Source organism: Olea europaea, chromosome 1, assembly GCF_002742605.1.
Source record: "Olea europaea var. sylvestris chromosome 1, O_europaea_v1, whole genome shotgun sequence".
Lineage (NCBI taxonomy): Eukaryota > Viridiplantae > Streptophyta > Magnoliopsida > Lamiales > Oleaceae > Olea > Olea europaea.
This window is the reverse complement of record NC_036237.1, coordinates 33,277,666-33,305,053: the sequence shown is the minus strand read 5'-3', so window position 1 is coordinate 33,305,053 and position 27,388 is coordinate 33,277,666. Positions and strand designations below refer to the sequence as shown.

At 30.3% G+C, this 27,388-nt stretch overlaps 2 protein-coding genes across 4 annotated transcripts; one reads left to right on the top strand and one right to left on the bottom strand.

The window, feature by feature from the left end:
- Window positions 1–511: 511 nt before the first annotated feature.
- LOC111407609 (protein Iojap-related, mitochondrial) lies at window positions 512–4,028 on the bottom strand. The gene is made up of 5 exons (XM_023037216.1): window positions 3,993–4,028; window positions 3,068–3,484; window positions 1,907–1,994; window positions 1,345–1,442; window positions 512–995 (listed from the first exon to the last, which is right to left on the bottom strand). Exons 1-5 carry the CDS (start codon window positions 4,026–4,028, stop codon window positions 924–926), a joined length of 711 nt encoding a protein of 236 aa, XP_022892984.1. The 3' UTR covers window positions 512–923.
- A 5,369-nt stretch (window positions 4,029–9,397) lies between these two features.
- Window positions 9,398–17,783, top strand: LOC111401881. 3 transcript variants are annotated; one of them, XM_023029855.1, is made up of 8 exons: window positions 9,415–9,460; window positions 9,888–9,977; window positions 10,098–10,293; window positions 10,418–10,526; window positions 11,045–11,165; window positions 11,307–12,032; window positions 13,966–15,847; window positions 17,139–17,783. In XM_023029855.1, the coding sequence occupies exons 2-8, from the start codon at window positions 9,963–9,965 to the stop codon at window positions 17,567–17,569; spliced, it is 3,480 nt and encodes a 1,159-aa protein (XP_022885623.1). In that variant the 5' UTR covers window positions 9,415–9,460; window positions 9,888–9,962; the 3' UTR covers window positions 17,570–17,783. The 3 variants fall into 3 exon arrangements, with proteins under 3 accessions (XP_022885632.1, XP_022885615.1, XP_022885623.1); XM_023029864.1 differs by having other exon boundaries at window positions 9,398–9,977; window positions 10,442–10,526; XM_023029847.1 differs by having other exon boundaries at window positions 9,398–9,977.
- Window positions 17,784–27,388: the final 9,605 nt, after the last annotated feature.

The following is a 27,388-nucleotide window of genomic DNA, read 5'->3' as shown; positions in this document are numbered from 1 at the left end:
ACATTCCTCTCTGTTTTCAAATAATCGTAGGCGAATTTTTTATTTTTTATTTTTATAAATTATCCAATGGTGTGTTATTAGATGACACAATGTAAACAATGATGTAAAAAGTAATATACATGGAACATGATTCTATTTTGATAAAGTGCCTTCCGTAATCAAATTTCACACGACATGACATTTCAGCAATTTAAAACACATCAAGCCTCTGTTTGGTTCACCTAAATTCTTTAATTAAAATTGAAATCATAATCAACAACTAATTTTAACTACTTAGATCCACTACTTATTCACCACACATTCTATCAACTTTTATCAAAATCTACCAAAATTTTAATTTTTATCTTAACCAAGCAGGGTCCAACAATTGCAAACGAAGAAATTTTCTTGCTTTCTGTACAAGGAAAATCTCTCTTGCCATCATGTCCATTCTCTGTTCTACTTCAGGTCCCCCCGCCCCCACGCCGGGGATCATATTTACATCATTATTTCTGCAATTTGCACACAAAAATTCAATTTCTAATGCTTTATCAATACAAACAACATAAAAACGGATCCAATGGGATCCAATGTGTAGCTCAAATGATCATCCTAATTTGGCAAGAGACAGCAACTCCGAGAAACAAGATGATACATTATGAATTCAAATAGATGGTCAAGTCATCCCAAAGACACAAATAGACGGGGAATTAGTTGTCCATGCAAGGTATGTCCACCAAAATGAAAGACCTATAGGCTAGTCGATAGTCTTGAACCAAATACGTACAAATCGGCACTTAACGAAACTAACAAAAAGATCAAAATATCTAACGATACTTGGGAAAAACAAAGGACGAGACCATTTCAAAGATCAGAAACTGCCCTCACAGCTTGAGGCCATTCTCGGGAACAGAGAACAATGATTCTGCATACCGAAGGCCAAACTAAGCATTTGCTTGTGCAGGTTTCTTTGAGTTATTCTTCCGACGAACCTTGATAAAAGCCTTGTCCAAATCCTGCATTATATTACAAATAGTATTTTATGGGTTTGAGAACTCAAGCAGTATGAGCAAGAGCATGTTTGTAGAAGTCAAAACATGTGGAGATATGTTACTATTTTTGTATTTGTAAGTAAACAATTTACTAATTATGAAACTCTTACCTTGTGTCAAAACATGTAACTTACATATATCCAACTTTGTCCATTAAAACTATTTTTATTTTATAACTTACTTTTATACTTGTACGTGAACATTTTGAGCTTAGCCAAACATGCTCTGAATATTGAATTACTTTACACATCATTATGTCAAAGTTTGGATTCTGGAATACCGTGTACCATAGAAAAGTAGCAAAGGGGTTCACCTGGGTGTGTTCTTCATTGGATGTTCCAGTCGACCAAAGCTTCTCCAAGTTGTAATAAGCTCTTACCTTCTCATCGAGAGCATGAATGACTATTGGGCCTATAAGAACAAGTTGTCAACTAATAACACAAACTGTTGCTAACATACAATTCCAAAATTTTCAAGTTACTCTCATTTGTTAACAATATTGAAACATGCTACAAAAGAGTCGCAATAGGAGAAGATTATTTAATGTGCCTGGTACCAAAACTTAGGCTGTAAACGTCAATGAGTCGTTTTGATAAAACAACCTACAAATTCAAACCCTCAATTTCCTCTTCCATCATTGTTCAATACCTTTACGTTGATCTACATTATTTCAAAAAAAGTTTAATTGCTGAGCAATGCATTACTCATGAAGGTTTTGATCAATAAACTAATACTCACGGGTCCAGAGCAAGAGCAGTGTGACAAACTGACAGCAATGAACTAATGAAGCAGAAGCAGAAGAAGAAAAAGTCGACAAAAAACCAATACGATTATGTTGAGAAAAGAGCAAAAGGGAAATGGAAAAAACTGGATACCGGAGTCGATGACAATCCACTTCCCCCCCTCTTGGCCTTCCACACTTGGTAACAACATTCTCTTCACTCCTCTCTGCTTTTGCTTAACCTGTTCAGTATCAATCAATACAAAATCAAGGACCAACCTTTATATTTGTAAGCCAAAATCAATCAATATGCTAAGGTCACAATTCATCAGAACTCAATATTTATGACTTCCGAATATCACCTAGTTAATTACGGTAAAAAAAGCTATAATTAGTGTATATAACTATATGATTCGCCAAATATCTCATTGAATACAATCATGAAAGCAATGCATGAGCCATTGGATGCATGTGATCTGCATATATACACACTAGAACATTCCGTATCTAGAGAAGAAAACCTTTTATTACATCTTAGAACATTTTCACTGTCTAACAAGTAACGATTCCATAAAGTACATTTTGATTCAGAGGCCAAAACCTTAAAATCCATCACTCTCCTTGCTAACAATCCCTTCTTGTAGTTCTCTCTTACGTAATTATAAATTACTAAAATTGAATATACATATAATAAAATAACTAAAAGTACACCCACCATACACATGGTTTCAGCACATTGAGACAAAATGTTTCCTAACTGAAGTGGCATGCTTTTAGCGTAGCAAAAAGAAGATAATCCTCGCCAATAGAGTATAGCATTTCTCAATAAAATCAACCTTTATAAAAAACTATTATTAAATAAAATGTTTGGGCAAACAGTTATCGTGGCAAGTTCATATATGAAATCATGAAACCCAATGTGTTACCAATATTTTGCATTTTCTGGAATTCTCCGTGAAGCTACTTTAAGTCTTCAGCCACTACGAAACATTAAATGTGATCAAAATTGAACCTTTTTTTATGAAATATAGGAGCATTTCTGACTATATCAGTGTTTGATAAACAGAGGGAGAGCTCTCTACACTTGAAACCCGTGTCCAACAAGTTTATCCATTCGCAATTCTTCATTAAAATTCAGCATCGAATCACTTTTCACATTTAAACTAGTTATGAAAAATAAAATCTTTAATCCAATTCGGTAATTACAAACTGAATATTTGTAAAACATGGGAATGCACATATACATAATAAATTCATTATTATATAAACATCAGCACATATATACATATGCAAGTGAGGGGATAGACAGACCTGCCTTGTAAATTAGGGCTTGGGCTATATTACGCACGTGCCAGGCAGACCGACCAGTAGCGATAACCATGTAATCAGCGAAATCAACGTGTTTGGGGACTGGAAGTACTTTAACGTCGTCTGCTCTCACGTCGGTCAGGATTTTCTCAACCTCATTCAAGCTCAACATCTCTCGATTTCTTTCGATGTTATCAATATCAGAGGAACAGAAAGTGCGAGTGAAATTTGATGAACTTATAATTTTCCATTGACTAACATTTGATAGAGCTCGAGACCTTAAAACCGACCACATGGAATCACCACCGCTGCACCACCACTCGCCACCGCTGTTTCTCGACTGTGAAGATGCGTGGATCGTGAGTACTTCAGGGCCTTTTAAGCTAAGGGGATCGTGTACAGGCCCAAAATGAATATTAATGCGCTAAAAGACCGTTTGTTTATTGGAAATTGACAAAAAACCGCGTCAATATTTTTTTTGAAAAATATCATTTTTCATCAAAATTTTTAGTTTTATGTTATTTGATTGATATATTTTTTTTTATCATGAAAGACGTTTTTCTTAGAGATGGAAATTTGAACCGTCAAAATCGAAAACCGCAGTTAACCGATCCGAATGAGGCGAAAAAAACCGAACCGATGGTGCAATGGGGCGGATATGATTTTGATTTTAATGAACCGGTTCTTAATGGTGTGGGTATGGTATTTACGTCGTCGAACCGAAATCGAACCGATTACCCGCTTAAAAAAAAAAACAATTGAATTCATTTTGGGTTTTACACTACTTTTCTATCCAGACCAAAACAAAATCCCTCCCCTCCTCATTACATCTACCTGACTCATTCGACCAGCTCACTTACCATTAGCCCATAATAGCATTAATATGACAGTATATAAATGCAAACCCTACTCTCCACAAACCACAAACTCACGCACGGCTCCACTGCCTTTACAGTCCAAGTCGTCATCGCCTCCGAAAATTTGTTACATTTTTTAGCCATTCTATTACTGTTGATCATGTAAAAACAGAGTTCGATGTTTTTCTAAACATGCCAGTATTGCCAAGGATGAATAGGAATCAACTTTGAATGCTGATCTATGCGAGTAAGACTTGTAGGGAAGAATGAATCAAGTAACTTCGATGTATAACAATTAAGAATGAAGGAAAAATTTAGTATTATTATATTTATAATATTGTTTGTTAAATTTGTATTTTACAATTGAAAATTAGGATAATGTTTGCATTTACGTTTGGAATATTGTTTCATAATATTTGCATTTTCGTTTGAAATATTGTGTTTTTGTTTTTATTGACTTTTTTTCATAAATTGTTTTATATCAATTTGATGGATGAACCTATAAAAAATAATTTATTTTCGTGGTTATTAACTGAACCGAACCGTGCCAAATCGAGATACGAACCGAACCGATTTACGTGGTTATGGTGCGATTATGGTATGATCAAAAAATTAGTAGTGCGGTTATGGTTTTGACCGAACCGACCCATAACCGAACCGTTGCCAACCCTAGTTTTTCTACTTTTAATCACATGACCATATTTTTCTTAAAAACAAAAAAAAAACTCTTTAAAAAAATATTTTTTTATTTTCTAGGTAATTTGCTCTCTCTCTTATTTAACCCTTCTCTGTCTCATATCTCTACCAATAAAAATTAGCCAAGTATAACATTTTCTTGGTTGAAAATAAAATCAATTAAACACATTTAATTAACAATTTTCATACAAATAATTTCTAGGCAATTTAATTACCTATAATTTATTATTCTTTTTTCATGGAAATTTCACGTTCACAATCAAACGCACCTTATTGTTGGGTATAAAACTAAAAGAACAAGAACCATGTTTGGTGTACATTATCTCTATCCCATGGCATCATTTTATTAGACAGTTAAAAAAAGTAGATTTTACTACCAATCTTTTTTTGCCAACACAGTAAATATCATTTACAATGTAAGAAACAAGTTTACAAATGGCGTAATCCAAAAACAAGAACAGGGTTCTGAATGCGACGCACAAATTTTATTTTATTTTATTTTATTTTTTTCCTTGTTTGAGGGTGTAAAATGGGATAAGTCAAGTGACCCAGGTTGCTTGGTCGCTCAATCAAAGTATAGCAGGCTCCGCTCCCCTCAGCTCATCTTGGCTCTTAGCTGGGCTAGGCAAAACTAATCATTCCTTTTCACTAAAAATGCAAATTTCCCTCAATTTGTAGATCATACTCGCACACGAGCCAATAAGTTCCTTAACGAGCTAGCTCTTGAGTTTACTCGAATGAGCTGATAAGCGTCTCACACGTGAATTTGCTGCTCAACTAGACTATATGAAATCACATACTCGATTGTAGTTGTAGGCGATGCTAAATAGGGTTAGACATGATCCGGTTCGATTCGATTTGGTTCTAACGAGAATTGAACCGACCCGAAATTTTTGGGCATTTAGTAAGTGAAATCGTCGAGTCCAAATTTAATTACGGAGCAGTTCGGGTTCGATTCCATTCGATCCGATTCGGTTCCATTCGATTCTGTATTATAATTAAATTTTTTAATATATAGAAAGTTATGTTAATTTAATTAATGATATGTTCAATATTAGCTCTTACAAAATAATGTAGTTCAATCTTATGTGTTTCACGTCTCTGTTTGCTGAATTCTTTATAATTTTGATTATTAAAATCATAAAAAGAGAAAGATAGCGAATTCAAAATAATTAAGAGAAATATTGTGGAGTTTTAATTCGATTTTTTTTCGGTAGAAATAACACTACAGTAGAATAACAGATTTTGATAAAATTGAGGTCAATTTGATTAAATTGATTTTGAACTGAAAATTAGAAATAGGAAAATCATATTTTGTGGTTTGAACTAAATTGACTAGTTAACAATTTATTTAGAAAAAATAAAATAATTTTACTTATTTAAAATAAATTGATTAAAAAAATTACGGAGATTCGATTCTTCGGGTCTTGGCCTAGAATCGAGAACCAAACCATACCCGTCGGTTCTTGATTTAAATATCCATTCGGATATTTAATTTGAGAATAACCGTTGAATTCGGTTCGATTCGAGAGTTTTGTCCAGCCCTAATACTAAATACCTTTCGCTATTCTTTTCTCTCTTTAAATCTTAGATATTTTCATTTGTTGTTATTATTATTGTTTGACATTGATTTATTAAAGCATATCATACTTGATGTTCGATTGTACGCAAACCGCATCTTCTAAAATGGTTGGTTAAAGCTTAATGAATAGGTAACATTTATAATATAGGCAATGATTAAAATTGCTAATCCACATCCTTGAAGAAGAAAGACTACTGGCTCATCTAATTATGATGAGACTTTAATTAATCACCTACCAATTAAAATGACAGGATTAAAATTGCTGACACTAGTGGACAAAACCATGTTGATCATATTCTTTTTTTTTTCTAGTTGTTGTCTACAGTCTACTGGCCCAATTTCTATATTTTTCATTTATTCTTGAAAAAAAAAATCTTGAAAAATGTTGGACGTACCTTACATTGACCGCTTGTTTGGGAGTGATTTTTTGGTCCAAAAAATTGATTTTTTGATCGTTATTTCACTATTTCAACCGTCATATTTGACTTCTTCTCTTACAGGTGGACCTTACTTTTCTCTCAACGGTCAAAAAATTAATTTTCAAAATCACTCCCAAACAGGCTCTGAGATTTGGTGCATACTGTTAATATTTTGAAAGTAAAAATGTAGGTTTGTACAATAGAATATGACAAACGATGTAAAGATAATGTACGAATTGCTATTATTATGGAATCGAGCTGCAAGTACAGAAAGAAAACCCACAGATATTTTATAGACTACTTACAGTGGTGGAATTGACATTTTTCTGGTCATTTTTGAATACATCGGGGCCCACGTGGGCCCGACCTCCATGGAACTCATCTGTAGGAGTTCTGTGAGTTTCTCTTCTGTACATAAAGTTTAATTCATTATTATGACATAATGAAAGTCGGAGATTTTGTGTATGTGAATTATTGGTGGACCATAGGTTTAGTTATTGTATGATAGGATATTTGGTTAAGCTTTTGTTATAGAAAAGTAACTTTGAAAAATTTAATCATCAAAATAAGTAACTTAAAAATTTAAAATTTAAATACCAACTTGATATTGATTCCCATTGGTTTTGGTGACAACTAATTCTCGAAGAAAGTGAAACCAAATTTTAGCCTCCCGTTTGTTTCTCATTTTTGGAAGAATGAGAATGAAAAATATAGTTGTTATGGGCCCCACGCAAGATATATAAATTCAAATTTGATGGCTTGATGTAATGAATAACGATCGTATTTTTCATTTTAATGAGAAAATAATTAAAACCAAACAGGGGTTTAATAAAAGTCTTCTGTTCCTTCAATTAACCAATTATTTGCAACAACTAACTTAACGCAAAATATGCCATGTTGTTTTTTTAATACGCTTCATTAAATTATTCGATGCATGGATGGCTGGTGTAGATCAATTAAAAGGGTTTTGTCAAGTTCTTCCAATATTGTATGAGATATAAATGGTTTTTTTTTCCTTTCTAATTTTCCTATTTAAAGTCTATATTTTTCCTTGATAGTCCAAAACCTAAATTATAAAAGAAAATAACTCATTATTCAAGGATAGAAATATCATTTGTTTCAAGAATTATAAATAATTTCATTTCGCATTAAGGACAACATAATGTATTAACTTACACTTTAAGTGAGTCTTATCTATCATTGACATTTCATTCTAATGGTATGGTTGATTGCATTTATTTTTCACGAAAAATATCAGTTTTTTCACATAAATTCTTACTTTGGAGTGTTGGATTACTATTTTTTTCCATTAAAAGTTTTTTCCAACTTTATGAAAATATGCATAATTTCCTTTTTTTAAGTAAAATATTTTCTTTGGGGAGTTGATTTTCGTTTTCCTCGAAATAAGGAAAATATTTTATTTTTTATGTGATCTTTTTCATGCCAGTCAAATACACTCTAATGGTTTCAGAAGATTCCACTTGTTTAGTATATATTTTTTATGTTAACTTTAGGCGATGCCATGTACAAAACTTTACAAGATGACTCATAATACTAAAGAAATTCGAAATTGTATATATGACACAGAGGTTTTCAAGAGATTAAGCTTATGTTTTAAAAGCTTTTGAATCTATCAGTTTATGGGTCCTCCGTAATGTGTGGAGTATATAAAAGTTGTGATTTCAATGAAATATGTGATTAAAAATTAATTTAGATTAACTTATAATCTGAAAAAGCTTTGTCAAATAAAGGCTAAGCGACTCTAAAGAATCATTGGGTTAAATTAATTCCATTTTATCATAGTACGAGCTGAACTGATCAACTGAAAACCTCGTGTCTTCTCAATCCAAGCTCTTTCTATGTACAAATTTTGTCCATGAAGCATTCTTAGTTCATCTTTCTATTATGCCAAGTGTTTGTTTGTCTTTGAAGATAATACAACTTTTGTCACACTTTTGCCTTCTGCCTCATTACTTTCACCTTATGTTAAGGTTCTTCTTCCATATCATATGTCCCGACTTATCTTTCTTTTTCCTCTTTTCTTTGTTTACTTTTAACTTAATCAAAAAATAGTTATTGATTCCTATAATAAAAAAATATAAATAATTTAAAACTCCATTAGTAAATTCTGATACATCAAACTTACTCCTCAAGTCGATTTGACGCCACAGATTCACTTTTCGACTAACCTTGCAGATAACAAATTAAAAATTTATAGTTTGAACAAGATTAGATTAGCTTTTAGGTCCCTTTTTATATATATGAGATGTTTGATAGCTATTTTTATGTAAAAATGCATTTTAGAATAGTAATTTGATGGGAAGTATGTGATTGAAAAATAAGGAAATTTTTATTTATTTATGTGTAATATTATTTTAATAAAGAATGTGTGGTTGAAAAGAATAGAGAGAAAAATGCATTTAAAAAAAAAAGAAAAAGGGCATAGTATTGAAATAATCCAAAAACATAGGTCAAATTGCTGAAATCCATGATGACAAAATCACAATTAGTCAATGTAAAAGTACATAAAGGTCAATATACAAATGCCAAAACAGGAATAATTTACTGCATTAAACTGAGCTTAATTTATACTTTGTATCTCTGTTTCTTAATACAAAAGTAAAATAGAAAAAGAACAACCTGATAAATAAACTATAAAACTTAAAAGCAAAATCACAAGTTTATAATTATTATTTTCGATTTTAAGTGAAATTAACAAAAAAAAAAAAAAAAAAAAAATTTAAAAATAATTTTTTAAAATTAAAAAAAAAAAAAAAAAAAAAAAAAAAAAAAAAATCAGTTGCTGGTGCACAATTTGCTTCCTCTCTTTACAATCAACCTCTCACGTGAGTTTTCCAGCTTTTTCTTAATTGGTTTTCGGGTTTTCTTTCGGATCTTTTCTTGCCCGGATCTACTCAATGCACTGCAGATCCATTTCTATAGATACAGCACTGTACTAATAGTTTAGTTCAAGGTTCTCCTGTTTTGAGAATTTGAAGGTTTAGTTGTGAAATAATGAGCTGCAGTAGTGATTACCGCAGAATAGTTTGATTTGGTCGGCGGTAAGGGAATATTTTCGGTTGATTGTGTAAGTGACGATTCTGTTGAGTAATTCTGTTGGTTTCATTGGAGGTGCTGAATTTTTGTTAATGTGATTAGGGTTTGTTTTTGTTTATACGAGCGTGTGAATTACGATTGTTGTTGTTACACATTTTGAAGTGGAACTGTGGTTTTAATTGAAATTTGGAAATTGAGTAATCTTATGCTTTTAAGGTGTGATTTGTGGGTTCTTCATGATGGTATCGACGTGAATTCTCCACTGATGAGGTGCAAATTTGCGGTGGCCAAATGGAAGATGGACAGGTCGAGTTATCTTTTCACAAAAAAGTTTCATGTAGTTCTCACCATGTGCTGCCTAGTGTTTGGAATTTAGGAGGAATTTGATTGAAAGTTTATTAGGCGTACTGAATTGTGGATATACAGATGCCTCCATCCCCAGCAATGAGAATCTCTCCGAGGAGGGAGTTGAGGGCTGAGAATCATAAGAGAGGACGTAGCCTCGAGAGTGCGATTCCCTATCAGGAGAAGGATGATGATCTTGCTCTGTTCAATGAGGTGCAAAACAAAGAAAAAGAGAATTTCTTGCTTCAATCAAATGATGACTTTGAAGACGCCTTTTGTAAGTTTTCACACACTATACAATCTCCATACGATTTGGCGTCTAGTGAAGTATAATATTTATATTGGGATTCCTTTGTTATGATTGACTTACAACTGTTCTTGTTATTTATGGCATCCGACAGTGACAAAATTAAGACACTTTTCAGATCGTAAGGGTGGAATCACCATTCCTGCTCGGGGAGAGAGTTGTAACCTGCTCAATGCAGAAGGAGATAAAAATGATTATGATTGGTTAGTTGTTTTTCTCTTCTCATGAGTTTAGCCTTTATTCAGTTTCTTTTGGACGTAATTATTCAATGCAGATCTATCTCCCTTTCTGAAAGATCCTGTAGAAATTGTTAGGGATCCATGTATGTGCAGTTAATGCAATTTTTTTGGCTAATATTTGGAGTTTCCTCAGACACAAAGTAATGCTAATAACAGAAGGTGGAAGTTTGCCATTGTTAAAACTCAAAATGAAATCAAGAAAATATAATTTCCTTTTATGAGGGAAAACATATAGAGAAGTTTGTTTCTGATATGCTATATAACGGGCCTAAGTTCTTATTTAGCCTCCTTTTGTGAAGAATTTATAAACAGTTTAATAGATAAATAGATAGAAATGAACGGTTGATAAGCGAACAGTGCTTGTGGGCCCATTGAAATGTGTGGTTGAAAATGAAATTTGACAATTTATAAATGATACACAGTTTTTGCCAAATGGAGACTGTATTTTTTTTGTCACTAACATGCTATGCCGTTGATTAAAGGTTAATAACTCCTCCGGAGACTCCACTTTTTCCTTCTTTGGATGACGGGACACTACCAGTTAATGTAGTACAGAGGGGCAGGCCGAGGAGTCAACCTGTTTCAATCTCAACATCATCTACTGTAAGTAAATTAAAAGTCGATGAAATCAACTGGGAACTTCTATATTACCACAATCCATAAAATGCGTCGAGGATCTCTTTTCTCACTTTTCTAACCCTTCTTTCGTTTTGAAAAAATTGTTAAATATATGTTCAACTTCAGATAGAGAAGAGTTATAGAAGCAGTAGAGGTAGTGCGAGTCCCCATCGCCTTAGCTTATCTCCTCAGTCTGGCAATAGTATATCACAATCAAGGAACCGGACATCTTCAGAACCTCATTTAAGTCCTCCACCTAGATTGCATCATCTGGCTCCTGTAAGGAGACCATCTCCCCCACCAAGTAAGCCATCAGTACCTGCTGTGAGATCTAGTTCACCAAATCCTCAGAGGATAAGCACTGGTTCTGCTTCCCCATCACGGATGAAAGGCACCTCCCCTGTCAAGACAAGTAGAGGGAATTCCGCTTCACCCAAAATAAGGGCATGGCAATCTAACATTCCAGGGTTTTCATCAGAAACACCTCCTAATCTTCGTACATCACTGGCTGATAGGCCAGTATCATATGTGAGGGGATCCTCTCCGGCATCCAGAAATGGCTCCAGATCTGGGAGAGAATCAATGTCTCCAACTGCTACCAGAAGTGTCAGTTCCCCATACACTCCTGACCGAGACCTGTTTAGTTCCCACAGCAAAGGTTCAGCTGCATCATCTGGTGACGATGATAGGGAGTCTCTAAAATCCATTCCTGTGAGCAGCTCAGACCGCTCAGCTCCAAGAAACATAGGCGCTATCCCAAATAATAGAGCTCTGGGCTACTCTAAGAAGCCAGCTAAAATTGTGTCAAGTTCTGCTCCAAAAAGATCCTTTGACTTGGCTCTTCGACAAATGGTATTATAACTCTCTTTTATTGATATAATGATGCTTTCTTGATAATTAGACCATATGTATGTGTGTGAATGCATGCTTTCATGGCATTGAAGAGGAAAATTATTTTTATGGAGTCATTGTAAAATGAGGAATCCATCTTATAAATACAGTATAACCTGTATAAATTAATAACCTCTATTATATAATAAAATTTTCCAGCTCCGACTTGGCTATTGTGATAAGTTAATAATTTCGATAAATTGATAAGGTAATACTTTTCTGGAGATATCTATCTAAATCTGTGGTTCCATTCATACTATAAATTAACGATTTTCTAAAAATACAAATAAATTTTTAAGCTGGTACTTTCATTTAATATATTGCATGGTTAAATGTATGTGTATTGAATCCTTAATGTATGCGTTGAATGTAGTATTCATGAGATAATACTCAATTACTACTTATTTGATTAATGTATGTGTATTAAATGATAAATGTACTCTATAAATTAATAACTCTTTTAATTATAGATTTTGGATGGTCCCAACATTATTAATTTATAGAGATTTATTTCTAAGTTTTATTTCTGACATTTATTATGATGCTTGGGGCCCCATTATAGATTTTTCTGGACAAAGTTTTGTATTTATTACTAGCCTTGAACAATTTGTAGAAGTTTCTACTTCATTTCAATATTCTTTGAACAAATTCAGATATATTTGTAGTGTTGAACCATAAGGTAGATCCTGAATTTGAAAAACGACTTGTTGGAAATGTAATATACTACCCCATGATCCCATCCCTATTACCATGGCCAAGTGTAAAATCAATTAGCCCCTCCTAGCCATCCATTGTTTGCTTCTGTCCGCTTTCACATTTTAGCATATAATTACTGCTGTTATATTTATATAATTATATTTGTTGCATTTACTACCTTTCCAAAAAATTTATATATATTTGATGCATTTACTAAATTGAAAAGTTTTATGGTGTTTATTTCCATTATTATGTACTTCTGTGGTTGTTAATATCTATACACTTTTATTTGTCCTTAATAGATGCACTCATTTATGCATGCATATTGCATGTTCACGACACAATTGAATCTAAATAACTTCATTATAATGCATTTGCTTTGAGGCAAAGACAAAAATAATATGTTGGTCTTAGGACAATTAGTTTTTATTTATATTATTAATTTTCTTGCCGATTTGCAACTAATATCTCAAGATCCTTGAAATGTAATCGATCTGGATTTTACTCTTTTTCTTTGATTCATGCCTTTTTATTAAATGCCACCAAAATTAATGCCGTCATTATTCATTTTCCTGCCAATTTGTTAGTCTGATTCTTGTTTATGCTTTCCAATATTAGAAATCTTCACAGAAATGGAAAGGATGCAAATATTTAAGCCTATTTGGCCTCCATTTTTTAAAACTTATTTTTCCCCAAACTCATTTTCAACCGCCAATTTTATCAACTTTTAATCACATATTTATCAATTTTTATCAAAATTTACTAAAAATATGATTGTTAGCAAAACCAAACAGTGGCTTTGTTTCACGAGTTAGGAAAAAAAATTAAATAGAACTATTAATATATAATCATTTGGGTTTATGGGTTGTGGTCTGGTTTAGTCCTTGCAAAAAGGAGCAAGAATAAATTACTGACGATCAATACTGAGGAAAGTGATATTTCTGTCCTTAGTTTGATGAGCTCAACAATTTTTTAATAGTAAAAATGTGTAATCTTCTAATATGACAATTGCTATTTTTGATGGCATTGAAAGGGAAAATAAATTCAATGTCATTATAGCTCAATAAATCCATTGCCTTCATTATTTACTTCTCTGACATATAAGTCTGATGGCTAGGTTTTTCGAATCAAGACTTATCATGGCACCTTTTACGTGTGAACAGTAGAGCTTATATCAGCTTTCCCATTTCTTATGCAGGATCATCAGAAAGGTCGTCAAAATATGTTTAGGCCTCTTTTGTCCAGTGTCCCCAGTTCTACATTCTATGCTGGAAAAGCAAGTGCATCCCATCGTTCTATGATGTCCAGAAATTCTTCAATCACAACTAGCAGCAATGCCAGTTCTGATCAATGGACTACTGGTGCTCATGATATTGAAGAAAGTGAGCAAAACCAAGATGACTTAACCAGTGAATGTATAAAGGGACGCTATCCAGAGGAGCACGACGAAATATTTGTCTTGGATCAGGTTGATGCTTTTAATGAAGGTGTTGGGAAGAAAATCCACGAGGGATCACCTAGCAGTCAATATGATAAATTTATTGGCAACTCTCTGGTCAATTCTCAGTTTGTCATTGATGAGGTTTGCAGCCAGCTTGATACTACTATAGATGTTACCACATCTTCTGTTGTCTTGGACAGGAAAGATGATTATTCTGATGCTGAGGGTCTTGAGGATATGGCAATTTGCTCGAAATGTGGTCACAAGTTTGAATCCACGGATATGTTAATGGAAGGAGACCTATATTTTTGTCCAGAATGTAGAAGTTTGGAAGCACCTTCAACTTCAACAACACTTCCAAAGGTAATGATCGCTTGTGAGAACGCTTTAGGAAATTCAGTGAAGATTTTACAAAATGGGTCATTTGAAGCTTTGGAGTGTTCTGCACAAATTTCAGAACCATTGCAAGTTATAAGTGTTGATGAAGCCAGAGATGATCATCTTAACAAGATTACTGACGAGGGTCAACACTGTAGCCTGAACTTCTCACTAGATAACTCTCTTGAACTGTTGGCCGTGGAGGAAGTTGAGCTAAAAACCGAGAAGCAAGAAATGTGTCTACCATCTGATGGTGACACTGGCCATCAGCAGTTGGAGCATGCAAGGGACGACCCTAATTCAAAAGTTGATGTTTCAGAAGGTGCAGGTATATCTGTGCTGCTTAAGAGATCAAGTAGGGACAAAGGACGTGTTGTTCAAAGCAGGTGTTTTTCAGCAGCTAACATCAATTATGATGATTTCTCCCATGTGACGGACAGAATATACAGCATGAGAAGCTCCTTGGGGCATGGCAGTACATCTGTTTCGTCTTCCGTTGACTTGGGATCACCTAGGCAAAAAGAAACTCGTGTCCGACGGCAATTAAGTAGTGATAATTCGGATGTAGAAAATTACAGATATGAGATGATTATGAAGCACAAACGCTCCATATCTTCCTTGTCTGGTTCTTCAAGTCATGCTTTGAAAGTCCGAAGTGTCACAGCAAACTCTCATGAAGATAGTTTCGAGGTAGTTGCTGTCAACGAGGAAAAAGATGTCAGGAAGGTGACAGGCACAGATCCTTCTGCAAAATCACTGGCTTCAGAATTTACAGAAGAAGAAAGTATCTTCTCTAATGTTGAAAGTAACAAGAATTTTAAAACTAACTCTAAACTGTCATCACATATGATAAACACCCATCTAGGAGATACTCCCTTTGTATCAGTTTCGGAATTTGAAGAGCCAGCATCAAATGAGGATGGTGAGAACATGTCAAAGAAGTCAAGTAATCCCATGAATATAGAAGCATCATCAACCCTTCCTGAGGGTTGCACGCCAGCGGAAGATGCCTTACCTTTATGTGCTGATTGGGTGGATGTGGGAGAGCTTCCTAATCAAAGCTCTTCGGATGCTATATCAGAAATCGAAATTAAGAATGATGATACTGGTTCTCCTGATTCACAATCTGTAATTGATTCCACTGATTCAAAGAGCAACATGAATGAATTGCAGAATTCTTCTGTGCTGGCGGCATCCAATAATGTTATAACAGCATCTGTTAAAGAATCTGACCCCTCAGATCATGCTTGTGACATCCTTGGTAAGTATATATATCTATCTTTTGAGGTTTTTCGCTCGTCTACCCCCACATCTGAACATCTGACTGGCACCAAGTAATATCCCATGTTCTAAATTTAATTTCTTAAAGCAGAAAAACTCAAATTCATTTTGCAAATGGTTTAGGAGATCTGTTTCCCACCATTTACATCTACTAATTTTTCAGTTTGCATTATTTGCTTTTGTCTTTTACCATGATATAAATGATGGCATTTTCAATGTTCTGAAGATTGCAACTGTAGCAAAGCCTTCCAACTGCATGAATCTGCCCTGTAGTATGCTTATGAGGTCTTTGATCCTACTATGCAATTTGCTTCTCAATATTTGTGGTCTTATTTATGACCCTCATGGTGTTGAATTGCACATGTGCTATTTTTAATGCTTCTAGTGGAAAACCAACTTTTCCACTAACTTTTAACTGAAACAGGGCCCCTGAATATCCTTGCAACAAAACTGTTCTCACACCTTTACCATCTTTTTCAAGCAAAGATATAAATGCTTGTGCTGACGGTTTTTATTAACAACCGTATTTTCACTTGAGATTTCCATATTAAATTGATTTTGCTGTCAGTCTGTTTGGGTGAGTTTATGCACACATTTATAAAGCTTGAAATTCTAACCATATGTAGTTGGGAAGGGTTGGGTAAATTTACGTCTCTTTCTCTTGCTCCACCCCCTCCCCTGTGGATGTGGCTTATCTTGCTCACATAAGTAATACCAAAAAGGATTTTCCTCAATTATTTTGCGAAATATTCATTTTTTCATCAGGGGTTTTTAATGTAGCTTCATATTTTCTTCCCTTTCTCTCCCATCAATATTAACTATTAACCAGCTTTTACCCACTTCAGATCTAGTGAGCTTTCACTGTGACAAGTTTGTTATTTTATTTATATTGGTATTTTGACTAGTGACCTATTGGATAGGTAAATGTCATAACGCATATGGTCTTTGATTTCATTTTATTGTTTTTATGAAATCTCGCCTGTGCGCTGGGATGTGGAGTGGGAGGTTCGCTTAGGCTCTTGCATAAAAAATTTCATATGTTTTTTATGAGTAAACATAATTTTATAATTTTATTGGCCAGTCTAATGAATTATAAATTTTCTATTCAAGTTTGATGAATACTTGCTGTGCACAGCTTCTCTTTACCATAACTTGGCATGCCTTGAAGTTCTTGATCTTATGTTATTATCATCTTGCTTTCTTGTTCAATAACTTGACTTCCAGTTCTACATTCCTGGGTGTTAATACTGAAATCTCCTCTGTTATGACAGAGGAATCGACTGTCGTGCTAGAGGACCGAGGAGGAATGAAGGCTAGAAGCCTAACCCTAGAAGAAGCAACGGATACAATACTCTTCTGCAGCTCAATTGTCCACAATTTGGCGTATGAGGCTGCAAATATAGCAATAGAGAAAGAAAACTCGGTCCCATTGGTAGATTTGCAGCCGACAGTAACATTCTACGGGAAGGGCGATGTTGATAGAAGGGATATACGTTCCAGAGCAATGGGAAAACGTCCTTCCAAGTCCATGAAACCTCGACCAAAGAAATTGGAAACAGATAAAAAACTTCCTCCGGAAAAGAACATTGAAAGTGATGAGAAAACCGATGTAGCTACTACACATATTGTTGGAGTTCCAGATACCGTTGATAACACGAGACCTCCAAAGCTGGAGTCGAAATGCAATTGCACAATAATGTGAGTGGTTTCTTGTTTGCAGGAGAGGAATAGTTTTTTCTTGTTTGTTGCTAGTGTTTTGTAAGAAATACGTTGTAAAGTTCTAATTTTTACTAGGCTGATGATAGTGAATGGAATTGGAGATTATAGACCGCTCCAATTTGCCTTATTCTTGTTTGTTATTATTCATTTTTAATTTAATTTGGTGAAGTTACTCAATCACAGAGTCGATTGTGAAATTTTTTGTTGTGTAACCCAATTATTCTTGTTCGTTGTAATTGTTGCAGATATAATCATTTTTACTTATTTTTCCCACATAAAGTTTTTGATTAATTTCAATAAGTTGTTCGGTTTTGCAGTTATTTTTAAGAAGCTAAAAATGACTCACTGATTACAATTTAATGCCCTGTTTGGCACCCAGTAAATTAAAATTCATTTTTCTCTCTTCTTATCTACCATACATTTTTCATTAAAGTAATATTACGTATAAACCGAAAAAATCTTTCTTTATTTTTCAATCATATATTCTCCAAAAAAAAATTATTATTCCACTCATTAAAATGTGGAATAATGGAGCCCAAACAAGGTGTAAATTCGTTGTTATCATGGCTTTGTTTATAATTCACTAGAACTGCATCAAATTCTTTGACAATATCAATAAAGTAATATCCACTGATAGAGTTGAAGCCTTTTCTTATCATTATAAGACTTTAGTTTGATATTGTCATTCTTATAAATAATCAACTTTGCAAAAAATTAATTTTAAGTGTTTGATAAACATTTATTCATAGCTATTGTAATTGAGCATTTGGTAAACAAAAGAACTTTATTGCTTTGAATGTACAATTATTAATATGGATATGCATTATAATGATGTTATATTTATTAATTTTTGTATTATACGATACATTATAATTAAATTTTGATTAAAGGCATTATAATTTTTAAAAAAAAATTAATAGCATCCATTAAACGTCAACTCTTTGTATATTAAAATCAGATCAAAATTTCAAATCAAAGTTAACAATTATTTTTAACCACACATTTTATAAAATCCACAATTTTTAATCACACACTTAATCAACTTTTATCAAACAAAGACTAAACCTAAAAATTTATAAAACAAAAATAGAAGTATTTTTTATAAATATTTCAAATATATTTATATTCTCATATACACTAGACTTGTGCATCAATTTTAATTTTTCAATTTCTTCATTTTCATAAATAGAAAAATGATATCAAATAAATTTAAATTATTCATCAATGAGAAGAATGAAGAAATACCCTGCAACGATTTTAGGTAATTAGGAGAGAACGGAAACAAGGGGCTTTCACGTTTCAAGGCATTTCAACTGAAAAGGCTAAAAATAGAATTATTCGAAAAGCTACTAATATACTATTTTTCAAATTTGCTATTGACTTACATTCTAAAATAGTGATTTGCCATCATTTTAATTATACATCCTTTAATAAAATAATATTACATATAAATTCAAAACTTTTCCTTACATTCTTATGAAAATAATGTGGCTCAAACAAGTTTACCACACACTTAGCCCCCATTTGACTCTCATTTTTTGAAATGAAAATAGTGAAATAGTGTTTTTTTTAAATGAATTGTTGAAAAAGAAAGAAAAATTTTCGATTTATGTATAATATTATTTCATGGAAGATTGTGTGATTGAAAGTAGAATAAAGAAAAATAAAATGTAATTTGTGTTGATCTTCTGAATTTACAAATAACTTAGAAAAAAATATTTTTTTAACAAAATTATAAAATTCAAGCTAGAGTTCACTAAAAAAATATATTTGCTCAGTCACATAAAGATATGCTTACTTTTCTTTTCAAATAAAGTTAATAAAAATGTAATTAATTCCTCATTTCTATACTACCATAAAAGAGAGAATGAGAGTTTACTGTTCATTTTTGTCACACCCATTTTCACACTTAATCGGTTTGGGAACTGGTATGGTAACAGAAAAAATTCTATTCAAAAATACTATAGGAATTTTATCACATGCCATTGTCCACTGCAATATTTCTCCCCTTGCTTTGAATATGACACTCCATGCTCTTTCTCCTAATTCTCACGCTATTAATTATCAACCATATTTTATATATTTAAATTTTTAAAATTATATTAATAAACAAAATTATTATAAATAAAATGTTAAAAAAAAAAACACACATATTCACTTTTTGCATGAAGAAAAAAATTTACGTCATACCATATAATTTTTCTTAAGCAAAATGATGTATTGAGAAAATTGTTGCGAAAAAATAATAAATAGTAATAAAATAATTGATTTTTTTATTAGAAAAACGACTTATACGTATTTTTTAACACATACGTTTAATGTCCGTTTAACTATTTTCGATATTCACTTAAATCATTCGATGTGTCTATGATATAGTTCTTGAAATGCGCTTTGAGAGAATGTAAAACATTTATCAATTCGACTATCGTATAATCGTTAATGAATTTTTAAAGTTAGCTTATTATCGAAAATTTCGAAATATAGTTTAAAAATGCCTATTTTGACGTCCCGTAACATTTGCTACGATTAGCTGTTTCACGCACCATTAACGATGTGCAATACTATGTCGCAAATATTTCAAAATGATATTAAGAATGTAATATTTATATTTCATTTGATATCTCGTAATGAGCTTAAAAATGAATACAAAAACATATGTTAAAAAAAATAAAAATAAAATAACATTTAGCAAACCTTCGTGCACAGAGGTTTATGCAATTTTTTTTTTTAACTTTTATTTGTAGTATTTTTTTTATTAATATTTAATTTAAAAAAATTAAATATATCTAAATATTTACTTAAAAATGTTGAAGTTAATATCTTTTACCTATAAATAACTTTTACAATTATAATTTTTTTATTACTTTTAAATAATTTGAAGTGATTTTTTTACTTATAAGTAACTTTTTACATTTTAGATAGTTTAATCTTTTTATTAATATTTAATTTTAAAAACTAAATATATGTAAATATTTATACTTAAAAAATTTTAAGTTCACATTTTTTTTTATATAAGTAGCTTTTGCAATTATAAGAGAATGAGGGATTAATATATATATATATTTTTTTACCTATAAGTAGCTTTTACAATTATAAGTTTTTTTTATTTTAAATAACTTGAAGTGATTTACCATAAAAAAAGAGAATGATAGTTTACTGCTCATTTTTGTCACACTCGTTTTCCCACTTAACTGGTTTAGGAACTGGTTTGACAACAGGAAAAATTCTATTAAAAAATACTGTAGAAATTTTGTCACATGCCATTGTCCATTGCAATATTTCTCCCTTGCTTTGAATCTGACACACCATACTTTTTCTCCTAATTCTCACGCTATTAACTATCAATTATATCTTATATATTTAAATTTTTAAAATTATATTAATAAACAAAATTATTGTAAATAAAATGTAAAAAAAAAATATATATTCACTCCGTGCATGGAGAAAAAAATTTACATCATATCACATAATTTTTTTTAAGCAAAATGATGTATTGAGAAAATTGTTGCGAAAAAATAATAAATAGTAATAAAATAATTAATTTTTTTTAAGAAAAATGACTTATACGCATTTTTAACACATATGTTTAATGTCCGTTTAACTATTTTCGATATTCATTTAGATCATTCGATGTGTTTATAATATAATTCTTGAAATGAGTTTCGAGAGAATGTAAAATATTTATTGATTCGACTATCGTACAATCGTCAATGAATTTTTAAAGTTAGCTTATTATCGAAAATTTCGAAATATAGTTTGAAAATGCTTATTTTGATGTCCCGTAACATTCGCTACGATTAGCAGTTTCACGCACCGTTAACGATGTGCAATACTATGTCGCGAGTACTTCAAAATGATATTAAGAATGTAACATTTTGACTTCGTTTGATATCATGTAATGAGCCTAAAAATGAACACAAAAACATAAGTTACAAAAAAAAAAAAACTAACATTTAGCAAACCGCGCACACGGAGGTTTATGCACTTTTTTTTTTTTTTACTTTTATTTGTTGTACATTTTTTTATTAATATTTAATTTTAAAAAATTAAATATATCTAAATATTTACTTAAAAACGTTGAAGTTAATATTTTTTACCTATAAGTAACTTTTACAATTATAATTTTTTTATTACTTTTAAATAACTTGAAGTGATTTTTTTATTTATAAGTAACTTTTTATATTCTAGATAGTTTAATCTTTTTATTAATATTTAATTTTAAAAATTAAATATATCTAAATATCTATACATAAAAAATTTTAAGTTCACATTTTTTTTATATAAGTAGTTTTTGCAATTATAAGAGAATGAGGGCTTAATATTTTTTTTACTTATAAGTAGCTTTTATAATTATAATTTTTTTTTATTTTAAATAACTTGAAGTGATTTTTTTACTTATAAGTAATTTTTTATATTTTAGATAGTGTAATCTCTTCTTTTACTTTTAATTAACTTAACTGGTTTGAGAACTGGTTTGGCAACAGGAAAAATTTTATTCAAAAATACTGTAAAAATTTTGTCACATGCCATTTGAGTGCAATGTCACATTCACTGCAATATTTCTCCCTTACTTTGAATCTGACATACCATGCTCTTTCTCTTAATTCTCACGTTATTAATTATCAATCATATCCTATATATTTAAATTTTTAAAATTATATTAATAAAAAAACTTATTGTAAATAAAATGTGAAAAAAAATATTCACTCCGTGCATGGAGAAAAAATTTATGTCATACCACATAATTTTTTTAAACAAAATGATGTATTGAGAAAATTGTTGGGAAAAAATAATAAATAGTAATAAAATAATTTATTTTTTAAGAAAAACGACTTATACTCATTTTTTAACACATAAGTTTAATGTCCGTTTAACTATTTTCGATATTCATTTAGATCATTCGATGTGTTTATGATATAATTCTCAAAATAAATTTCGAGAGAATATAAAATATTTATCGATTCGACTATCGTACAATCGTCGATGAATTTTTAAAGTTAGCTTGTTATCGAAAATTTCGAAATATAGTTTGAAAATGCCTATTTTGACATCCCGTAACATTTGCTACGATTAGCCATTTCACGCACCGTTAACGACGTGCAATATTATGCCGCGAGTACTTCAAAATGATATTAAGAAATTTTGACTTCGTTTGATATCTCGTAATGAGCTTGAAAATGAACACAAAAACATAAGGAAAAAAAAAAGAAAAAAACTAATGTTAGCAAACCTCCGTGAACGGAGCTTTTTTGCCTCCGCGCACGGAGTAATGTTCAAAGTAATGCACGTATTTTTTTTAAATTTTTTATTAATATTTATTTTTAAAAAATTAAATATATTTAAATACTCACTTAAAAATGTTAAAGTTAATATTTTTTACCTATAAGTAACTTTTACAATTACAATTTTTTTATTACTTTTAAATAACTTTAGGTGATTTTTTTTACTTATATGTAACTTTTTACATTCTAGATAGTATAATCTTTTTATTAATATTTAATTTTAAAAACTAAATATATTTAAATATTTATACTTAAAAAAATTTAAGTTAACATTTTTTTTTTATGTAAGTAGCTCTTGCAATTATAAGAGAATGATGAATTAATATTTTTTTATCTATAATTAGCTTTTACAATTATAAGTTTTTTTTATTTTAAATAATTTGAAGTGATTTTTTTACTTATAAGTAACTTTTTACATTTTAGATAGTGTATCTTTTTATTAATATTTAATTTAATAAACTAAATATTTCTAAATATTTTTGTCACGTTGATTTTCACTGAACTGGTTTCAAATTGGTTTGGTCCTTTGAATCTAACACACAATATTGTTTTTCAATTTTCTCTTTAGCGTGACAAAAATATTTAGATATATTTATTTTTTTAATTATATTATATTAATAAAGAGATTACGCTATCTAAAATGTAAAAAGTTATTTATAAGTAAAAAAATCACTTCAAGTTGTATAAAATAATAAAAAACTTATAAGTGTAAAATCTACTTATAGGTAAAAAAAAAATATGAATTCCTCATTCTCTTATAATTGTAAAAGTTACTTACAAGTGAAAAAATGTTAACTTAAAATTTTTGAGTATATATAATTTCTTAAAGTTATTTACAAGTAAAAATAACTTATAATTGTAAAAGCTACTTATAAGTGAAAAATATTAACTTCAAGTTTTAAATATAGATTTTTACCTATAAGTAGTTTTTACAATTATAATTTTTTTATTTTAAATAACTTGAAGTGATTTTTTTTACTTATAAGTAATTTTTTATATTTTAGATAGTGTAATCTTTTTATTAATATTTAATTTAAAAAACTAAATATATCTAAATATTTTTGTCGCGCTGATTTTCACATTGAACTGGTTTGATCATCTGAATCTGACATACAATACTCTTTTTCTATTTTCTCACGCTATAAACTATATATCAACTATATCATATAATTTTATTAATAATAATATTTTTTTAAATAATTTTTTTTATATAAAAGTGATTCTTTATTCCTATCTAAAATATAAAAAGTTATTTCTATCTAAAAAAATCACTTCGATTAATAATAAGATAAAAAATATTTCTAAAATGTAAAAAGTTTTTGAATTGAAATATTAATAAAAATATTATAATATCTAGAATGTAAAAAGTCTTATAAGTAAAAAAAAAAAAATACTTCCACTTATTTAAAACTAAAAGCTACTTATACGTTTAAAAAAAAAAAATTCAACATTTTCAAGTAAATGTATAGATATATTTAATTATTGTAAATTAGTTAATTAGATATTTTAAATTAAAATATTAATAACAAAAAATTAATAAAATAAAAAGTGTGTATGTATATATATATATATATATGTGCACTCTGTGCACGGAACATAATTTTTCCCCTATTTAATTTTTTTAAAAATATATAATTTTTTTAACTTCTTTTGTCTTTATGTATGTTTTAAATAAATCTATTCAAATACTACTTTTCTCTCCATGAAAGGAGGAATTTTCTTTATTTTAAATTTTTTCAACTTCCATTTTTTCTATTTATAAAAGAATTTTGATTTTTTTAATTCTTTTCCCTTTATTCATGATTGAAATTAATACTTTCAATCACTGCTTTTCTCTCTGTGAAAAGAGATTTTTTTTTAAAAATATTTTTAATTTAAAAAATATTTTTATCTTTTTTTATTTGTGAATTGGTAGATTAAAATTATTTCAATTAAAATTTTTTCTATTTATTATACAATTTTTTCCACTTTTTTTGGTGGATTGGTGGAAATTATTGCTTTTGCTTGAACAATATTGGACTGTTCATTTTTGTCCCCTACATTTTCACATTTAACTATTTTGAATTGGGTTTGGTCAAAATGGTTTGTCTTACACTACTTTTCTTTTCTTTCTTCTAAAAGGGTCAATCCCTACATTACTATTCATTCTTGTTGTATTCGATTTTACGCATTGTTCCAAAACTAGTTTTCTTACTATTCAATCATTTTATCTCGCACTTACATCCACTTGGTTTTAGCAAATGTTCACAAATTTCTCCCCTATAAAGTTACTTTTTGCTCTCTCTCTCTCTCTCTCTCTCTCTCATTTCACACGTTTTTTGGATTAGCTCCTCCCACCACAATCAAATCGAACTGAGGAAGAAAAAAGGTAAAATCCAAAACACACACGCTTGCCTCATATCGAACTTCCTTTTCATTCCATTTTCAGAACCTATTTAATCTGATAACTGTCATTTGGGTAGTGTTCTATGTTGAGCAACGCATTTCCCTTCGAAATATAAATTCCAATTTTTCCTATCTTCCAATTTTTTCAATATTTTCTTCGATAAAATGTTTATTTTGTGGTTCTCCTTCTTGTAGATTCTTTTATATTCGTCGTCTTCTCTACGATACTCCCAGGTGAAATTATTTTTTTATTTTATATTTTTAGTTTTGTAGTAATAGCAACCATGGTAATTTTGAATGATTTCTTGAATTTTGTGACACATATCCCTTCAAAATAGAAATTCCAATTTTTTCAATGTTTTCGTCAATAAAATATGTTTGTTTGACTGTTCTTCTTCTTATAAGTTCTTTTATTTTTGTTCTCTTCTCTATGACACTCCCAGGAAAAAATTTTTTTTTTATTGTTTTTGATTTTGTTGTAACAGTAATCGTGCTAATTTTGAATGATTTCTTTAATTTTGTGAGTTTGTTGCCTTTTTTTTGTTAGTGATTATGTGTCACTTGAGGGACTAGAGCAAGATTTTGAAGATTGAAAAATTGATGTTGTAAGTAGAGTCATCGTTTTTGTGGATCATAATATAATATATCATATCAATCATACACTACCTTAAAAGAGAGAATGAGGTAGTTACTGCTCTTGTACTTTTAAATTAATTTTATTTTAGTTATAATTTGTAATAAATATTGAATTATTTGTTTACAGCAAATTGTGACGACTACGGTTTTGAAAGTGCAGTTAAACTGCAAGGGACGCATACAAAAAATTTACAAATTTGTGACCAAACCAAAGGGCGAGTAGCCACCGTGATGTTTATTGAAATAGAAGTGTTTAATTGAGATATTGACAACGTTATTGGGTATTAGAATGTGTAAATAGACATATATAAGAATTTAATAAGAATGACTGAAGTAATGAACATGAAAATTCTAGCTGATTCTCTAAATAAATAGGAAAGGATTTGATGTTTTGCTCATCCAGACAATTAACCTTTGCAATCAAATTTGGGTTAAATTGACTGCTTTCATAAAAATAATAAAATAATACTTTTAAGATATGTATTCGTTTGCAAATTCTTGATTCTTTTTCACAGTGCATAGTTTTGTTGGCATTAGGTACACGTTTGATTTACTTCTAATCTCAAATTTTGTGATTTATGCGAAACTGCATTTCTTGAACCTTGTAGGAAAATGAGATTATCAGTATCCATGTTTGTTATTTTCTTAGGCAATATTAAAGATGTTCACATACATCTATCGTTGGAGGTTTGTTTGACTTTTTATTCCTTGTGCCTTTCAATTATCTCAAAGGTAAAAGAAAAAATATAAATGAGCCGAATCACTATCCGATGATGCCACATTTTCCTTTGAATAAATTTTGCTTAACATCACGCATCTCTGAATTATCCTCAATTCCAAGTTCAATATTAATTTAAACCAGGATTATGTGTTAATTCTAAATACTTTCGAATTGAAGCAAAATTAAACTTTCGACGAGTAGAAACAAAAAGTGTTTGCAAATAATGCCTTTTTGATTGATATTATATTTGATGCAGCCACTACTCCATTTATGGTGCATGCTTTTGACTTAATTTATGGTTTTGCTTGAAAATGGAGTCATTGTCTTGAGATTGAATGTGTGTTTATTTTAAACAGTTTGTCATCTGCAATGTTCTCACGTGTAAATGTTATTATTTCTAATGAAGTACATTACTTGTGTGAAATATCTATGTGTATGCTGTTAGATGATTTTTTTTTTCCAATTCTATAATTTTCGACCCGATTTATTTGCTTCATCCAATTAGTTATTTTTATCATCATGCAGGTTATTTAAGAGTAAAAAAATGTTATAATTGTAAAAGCTACTTATAAGTGAAAAATATTAACTTCAAAATTTAAGTATATTTCTAAAATGTAAAGAGTTACTTATGAGTAAAAAAATTGTTTCAAGTTATTTAAAAGTAAAAAAAATGAAATTTGCAAAAAAAAAAATTGCATCGTGTGCACATGAGTGTGTATACGTGTGATAAGCACCTATTTATACAAATGAAATGCATGTGTTCATACACCAATTAATT

What these genes read in the sequence shown, in the direction of transcription:
- LOC111407609 (XM_023037216.1), bottom strand. Translation starts at nt 4,028, where the DNA reads ATGACGACTTGGACTGTAAAGGCAGTGGAGCCGTGC. An exon ending in GTGGATTGTCATCGACTCCG is followed by an intron (nt 1,443 to 1,906) that starts GTATCCAGTTTT and finishes TTGTTCTTATAG; the next exon opens with GCCCAATAGTCATTCATGCT. An exon ending in CCAATGAAGAACACACCCAG is followed by an intron (nt 996 to 1,344) that starts GTGAACCCCTTT and finishes AATATAATGCAG; the next exon opens with GATTTGGACAAGGCTTTTAT.
- LOC111401881 (XM_023029847.1), top strand. An exon ending in GATAAAAATGATTATGATTG is followed by an intron (nt 10,527 to 11,044) that starts GTTAGTTGTTTT and finishes CGTTGATTAAAG; the next exon opens with GTTAATAACTCCTCCGGAGA. An exon ending in ACTTGGCTCTTCGACAAATG is followed by an intron (nt 12,033 to 13,965) that starts GTATTATAACTC and finishes TTTCTTATGCAG; the next exon opens with GATCATCAGAAAGGTCGTCA.